This window comes from Rhagoletis zephyria, unplaced genomic scaffold, assembly GCF_001687245.7.
Source record: "Rhagoletis zephyria isolate East Lansing unplaced genomic scaffold, Rhagoletis_zephyria_1.1 Rzeph_scaffold_02247, whole genome shotgun sequence".
Lineage (NCBI taxonomy): Eukaryota > Metazoa > Arthropoda > Insecta > Diptera > Tephritidae > Rhagoletis > Rhagoletis zephyria.
In genome coordinates, this window is record NW_016159331.1 from 40628 (window position 1) to 47429 (window position 6802).

Genomic DNA, 6802 nt, shown 5'->3' on the forward strand with positions numbered 1-6802 from the left:
CTAACATGATTAAAAAATAAATAAAAAGTTTAGAAGGTAACTCAAGTAAGTTTTATACACAAAATGTTATTTCTCTAAGTTTCTAATTAATTTAATAAGGACTACAGTAGAAAAGATTAATGGCAGTGAAGGGCCTGAAGTAAACTTTATTTGAGATTAATAATTGCAAACAAATGTATTATTAAATAAGTAAATATTTTATTTTCCAATATTAAAACAAATTGCTAGAAGTCTTAAATTAAAGAAGTTTGGGTTCCGCCGTTCCAATGTTAGTTTGAGCGAAACAGCTCTTTTCCAATTCGGTTTAAGTGGGAGGGGTCTTTATACATTATTTCTAACTGTCTGAAAAAAAGGTAATTTTTAAGCAAAAAACAAAACCGACTTCAATTCCCGTATACAAATTTAAGATCATTGCTAATTTCTTCATGATGTAATGATCTTAACCAAATTAGTATGGGACCACCTGTGAGGAAAGGTGTTACTTCCTTTAAAAAAAGAATTTAGAAATCGATTAACGTGGTCCAAAGTTATGCGGTCACATACATAAAAAAAATAAAATAAAATAAAATAAAATAATTAAATAAATAAATATTCCGACGAACTCATAACCATCTCCTTTTTGAGGTCGGTTAAAAAAGAAAAAAACTACTACTTACTACTTGTTGCAGCACTCATTGCTTTATGCTAACTAAATGCAAGTTGATAATGTTAACCAAATGCAAAATTATTAAAAAAGTATTTTTATTCAAAAAAAATTTAAAGTCTTTGCATAAGAATCGATAGGACATAAGCACCATTGAGATTACTAAGGTAAACATATACCTCTTCAGGAATCAAGAAACATTTTTTTTATTTTTACCGTTTTTTAATATACCTCAAGGCGTGGTGACTTTGAAAATATCAGTGACCTTGAAAATATCAGATATAACTTCAAAATATCTTGCAAACGCCAAAAATTTAAAGCGGTACGTTTTCTAAATACAGGTTTTAGCCACACATCTATATTCGGGTTCAAAAATTTCCCGATATCTCAAGAAGTTATGAACGTAAAATTCAGCTATGACTTATTTTGTTTGTTAAAAGTGTGGCTATAAATAGTATCATTACTGACATAAAATCAAATACATTTTTTTCTAAGAAATAATCAACTTTCAAAGTAAAATTTCGGAATATTTTTCTCGTTCTTTTTAATTTTTGTCTAAAAATTTAGAAGCCTGATCGAAAAAATAACTCTCCTATTATATTCAGCGGCCTGAGGGATTAAGCGTGCGCACGGATTGAAGCACGAGTAGCTTTAAGTAAAACTAAAATGAACCTCTAAATTTGATTATTTTTTAAAACAAAGTTATGTACTTAAATTTTTAAGCAAGAGGAACACAATTTTGCGTGAGCACTGAATAATATTAAAAAGAGGGATTTCTTGGACCACTTTAATACACATGTAATCATAAGTGGGCATGGCTAAGCCCATTTTTAAAAAATTTATAATATTCTTACTTTCTCCCAAGAGATGATTGTAAATATCAATTTTGAATGAATAAGTTTAAGTTCAGTAGTTACTAAAATATCGCAGTTTCCGTATTTCATTACCATCTGTCCTTGGCTCAAAAGAAGCATACATACCAAGTTTCGTTAAGATATCTCCATTTTTACTCGAGTTATGGTGTGCACAGACGGACGGAAGACAGTCACGGCTTAATGGATTTCTTTTTATCATTCTGAGCATTTATGTATACATTTGTCTATTACCTTGTTTATATGGCATAAAACGCGGTATCGAATTAACTCGTGTCAGTGAAGCTCGCTAAAAATGCAACTGCTTACATATATGCAACAAAATAAATGAGTCGATCGAACACACTTTCAAACAGAGTTCATCCTGATGTAACACTATTAATTCATGTATCAATTCTTGAAAGTAATAAACATTAATTAAAGACTCAAATAGCCACGAAAAAAGGATATTATTTATTAATTTTACAACAAAGCTTAGCCTTAACGTAATTTCAAGGAATATTTAAATGTCTTACTTCATACAGAGTCGCATGAAACAATCGTGTGGGCAAATCCTGTGATTATATTCACTATTAACACGATTCAATAACTCTTAACTCATATTAAAAATGTGATTTATGGTGGCACGGTTAAAAGTATCAATTCGATTTAAGAATGCGTTTTCATGTGTCTGTCTGAATAACACGGTTTGACCTAGAACGAATTCATGACGCAATAATACAAGGTGTTATCGGTTTGCAACTTGTCGCTCTAATTCCACCATATTGACTGCCATAGCTGAAACAGCGTTACTTCTTTAACAATTCTTTGTTTAATAATATAGTTGATTTTTTTTTTTTTTCTCTGTATACACATATCGTTTTCTCAAAAAGTATGTTATTTTATTTCATTTCATTACGAATATACCATAAAAAAGCTAATTTTGTTTAGAAGAAAATATGAAATCTTATATTTTTCCCACAAATGGGGATTCATTTCTTCCCGGTTTTCTTCTTATTCTACTGAGCTAAGGCAGTGTCAAATCGAGCTGTCAAACTGATACCACCTTGTATTAGCTCTGATCCAGTACTCCATGAACTTACAGGATTCTACACGAACTTGCAGGAAGTTGCAGGAAAAATGTTCCCGGACTCCAAAATCCTGTAAATGAGAGCGACTTTTGGAGAGTTGTGTATAGAATGAAGTTGCAAGGTTTTGCCCGAACTTTTTCTTCTGGTAAAATCATGAGAAGTGTCAAGCTATCACTGGTTGACGTTTTTACAGGAGAAATGGTTTTTTTGTTCCCGTACTTTTTGTTGTTACTCACTTTTTACTCTTACTTCAGAGAGTAATTTTGCTGTTTGACAGTTTTACAGGATTTTTCACGAAAAGTATTGGATCAGAGCTATTATTGCATCATGGAACGAATTGAAGCGTCATATAAACATGGTATGTATCTATCTCGATTCGTTTTCTTCTTATTAATTGGCGCTGTAACCGCCTAAGCGATTTTGGCCGAGTCCAAAACAGCACGCCAGTCATTTCTCTTCTGTGCTAACTGACGCCAATTGAAAATGCCAAGTGAAGCCAAGTCCTTCTCCACCTGGTCTTTCCAACGCAGAGGAGGCCTTCCTCTTCCTCTGTTACCAGCATCGCGGCCCGCGTTGAATATTTTCAGAGCAGGAGCGTTTCTGTCCATCCGAACGACATGGCCAAGCCAGCGGAGCCGCTGAATTTTAATTCGCTGCACTATGTCTATATCGTTGTAAAGCTCATACAGCTCATCGTTAAATCGTCTGCGATATTCGCCATCACCAACGCGTAAAGGTCCGTAAATCTTTCGCAGAATCTTTCTCTCGAAAACTCCAAGAGCCGCCTCATCAGATGCTTTCATTGTCCATGCTTCCGCGCCATACACCAGCACAGGCATGATGAGTGACTTATAGAGTGTGATCTTTGTACGACGAGAGAGGACTTTACTTCTCAATTGCCTACTCAGCCCAAAGTAGCACTTGTTGGCAAGAGTGATTCTCCGTTGGATTTCAAGGCTGACATTATTATTGGTGTTAATGCTGGTTCCCAAATAAACGAAGTCGTCTACTTTTTCAAACTTGTAACTGTCAACAGTGACGTGGGTGCCAAGACGCGTATGCTCTGACTGTTTGTGTGCTGACAGGAGATACTTCGTTTTGTCCTCGTTCACCACCAGACCCATTCGCTTTGCTTCTCTATCCAATCCCGAGAAGGCAGAACAGACGTAGCCCTTGTTTTTACCGATAATATCGATGTCGTCGGCATACGCCAGCAATTGTACGCTCTTATAAAGTATTGTGCCTGAGCGGTTCAGTTCTGCGGCTCTTATTATCTTCTCCAACATAAGATTAAAGAAATCACACGAAAGGGAGTCCCCTTGTCTGAAACCTCGTTTGGTATCAAACGGCTCGGAGAGGTCCTTCCCTATTCTGACGGAGCTGGTGGTATTGCTCAACGTCATTTTACACAGCCGTATTAGTTTCGCGGGGATACCAAATTCAGACATCGCGGCATAAAGGCAACTTCTCTTCGTGCTGTCGAAAGCGGCTTTGAAATCGACAAATAGATGGTGTGTGTCGATCCTATTCTCGCGGGTCTTTTCCAAGATTTGGCGTATTGTGAATACCTGATCTATGGTGGATTTTCCAGGCCTAAAGCCACACTGATAAGGTCCAATCAGCTCGTTGACGGTGGGCTTCAGTCTTTCGCACAATACGCTCGATAAGACCTTGTAACCTATGCTTAGAAGGCTAATTCCGCGGTAGTTGGCGCGTATGGCGGGGTCGCCTTTCTTGTGGATTGGGCAGAGCACACTTAAATTCCAGTCGTCGGGCATGCGTTCATCTGACCATATTCTGCATACGAGCTGATGCATGCACCTCATCAGCTCCTCGCCACCGTACTTGAATAGCTCGGCTGGCAGGCCGTCAGCTCCAGCAGCTTTGTTGTTTTTCAGCCGCGTAATCGCTATACGTACCTCGTCATAGTCAGGCGGTGGGACAGCTACTCCATCATCATCGACTGGGGACTCGGGTTCGTCTTCCTCACTACTTTCAGCGCTGCTACCATTCAGTAGGTTATAAAAGTGTTCCCTCCACAATTTAAGTATATTCTGGACATCGGTCACTAGGTCGCCATTGTTGTTCTTACAGGAGTTCGCCCCGGTCTTGAAACCTTCCGTAAGTCGCCTAACCCTCTGGTAGAATTTTCGGGCGTTCTTCCTGTCGGCCAGCATCTCAAGCTCTTCGCACTCACGTATTTCGGCCTCTCTCTTCTTATTGCGGCAAATACGTCTCGCTTCCTTCTTCAGTTCCCTATAACGGTCCCACATGGCTCGCGTTGCGCCCGATCGCAGCGTGGCCCTGTAGGCGGCATCTTTTTTCTCTGCGGCTTCTTGACATTCCTCATCGTACCAGTTGTTCTTTCGGGCTCGCTGAAATCCAACTACTTCTTCGGCGGCGGTACTTAATGATCGGGAAATGTGGTTCCACTGCTCGCGTACGTTGGATTGTTGAAGAGTGCTCTCAGAGAGCAGGTGTGTGAGTCGAGTGGCGAATAAATTGGTAGTCTGTTGTGATTGCAGCTTTTCGACGTTAAGCTATCCTTGCATTGTTGGGCGCACATTTTTTGCTGCACAGAGACGGGTGCGTATCTTGGCTACAACGGGTGCGTATCTTGGCTATCTCGATTCGTTTTGGCGGTTACAAATAACCGTTATGTGAACAAAGTTGTAATACCCTTGTGTACATGTGTAATCGGTGTATAAAAATATTGTAAAAAACCGATTAAGCTGCTTTACCTTCCTGAAATACTCTCCTAATCAGTGTTCCAAATCGCTGGGAACAGATTAAACTTTTTTTCGCCCATAAATCGTGATACGGTCTAATATGCATAAATACTCTTATACATATTACATACGTTTATATCCATATTTTAAAAGCCACTGAAATAGAATAACAATCTAAAATAGATTCCTCTCTTAAAAACGTAGTTTTTATTGGTGACACAATTTTATATAATCATAAAAATTGGTGAATTATCGTCAGAAATTGGATGAAAGTGTTGACGTTCGTTAGCACGCAATTGAGAAAATCGCATCAGAAGTTCAATGAGTTGGCCCCGATTTGCGACATGCAATACATGCGGACCGTATAAAATGGTGCGACATTGCCTTGTGGTCGTTAGTTACAGTTTGTATTATCACCTAAAACTTTTTTGACAAAATTTTCCGGTGCAAACAATTTTTTATGATGTTATACTTACGGCGAAATATTTTATTGCTGAGTTTGATTTTAAGTCTGGTTGTGTTTTTAGACACAGCTAAAGTAAGAAGTTCAACATTCCTATTCAAGCCCCAATATGTATTAATACGACATTTGGCAGGGCAATGAAGCATCAGAGCTATCGAAAGAAGACAAATCTTCTTCGGAGGAAACCAGTGAAGATTCGAATGAGTACCGTCGCAAGCGGTCATTAGAGGTTACCAGTGGAGAAAATAACAATAATGATGGCGAGAGAAAGTTAATGGGAAGAGCTGGTATACCGGGATTACCTGATCCGACAACAATTCTAAAGATTGTAGAAATTCTCCAAACGTTGGGTAAAAAAGTCGTGCCGATTCTTGTTGAAGGTAATTCCATGGCAAATTTAGTGGCTGAGAGAGTGGGAATAAGCTATGGAGCATAATCATAGTCAAGAAAATGTAGGCTCTTACTGTCTTACAATCTATAGATTAAGGGCCAATTTCAGATGAATATTTAAACGGCACTTAAGTTTAATTTTGGATTGTTATTTAAATGGAATAAGCCTTCGTTGGGTTTCATATCAACCTCAAGTATCTTTTAAAATTTATCTGTCCCTCAAAAACATTTTTTTTTAGAACAAAATTTGTGTTTAAAGGGCAGATTAATTTTAAAACGTACATGAAAAAAGTGTCCTAAGTTTATCATATACATTGTTTATACCTACGTAAGAACCGCATTAACGAAAAAACCCATTTGATTCGACATATGTATATTTCTTTCAAGCATTTATACCACTGTCTTTATAGCGCACTCCATGAAGCCGTATTCAAAAGTAAAAAACATCTGCTATTTTTATACATTTCTTTAATATTTAATTTACACGGTTGACCGAAAGAAAGCAAACAATAATTCGAATTTATTATAACAACTAGCAATTACCCGGCGTGCTTCGCTGCGCCTTAAATGTATTTTTGTGTTGTAACTCTCCCCCTAAGCTCTTATGGCCTCATTTACAAAATATTTTTAAAGAA

The 6802-nt window shown here is 37.7% G+C and overlaps 1 protein-coding gene across 2 annotated transcripts in view; it reads left to right on the plus strand.

Annotated features, from left to right (window-relative positions):
• The first annotated feature begins 5663 nt into the window (after positions 1-5663).
• Os-C (antennal-specific protein Os-C) overlaps positions 5664-6802 on the plus strand; it is a 6835-nt gene continuing 5696 nt past the window's right edge. The window contains exons 1-2 of one of the 2 annotated variants that reach the window (XM_017620784.1): positions 5664-5852; positions 5911-6157. In XM_017620784.1, the coding sequence (XP_017476273.1) occupies positions 5775-5852; positions 5911-6157 (325 nt within the window). In that variant the 5' untranslated portion in view covers positions 5664-5774. Of the gene's footprint in view, positions 5853-5910; positions 6363-6802 lie in introns of those variants that run through there. The other variant, XM_017620783.1, reaches the window with a different exon arrangement.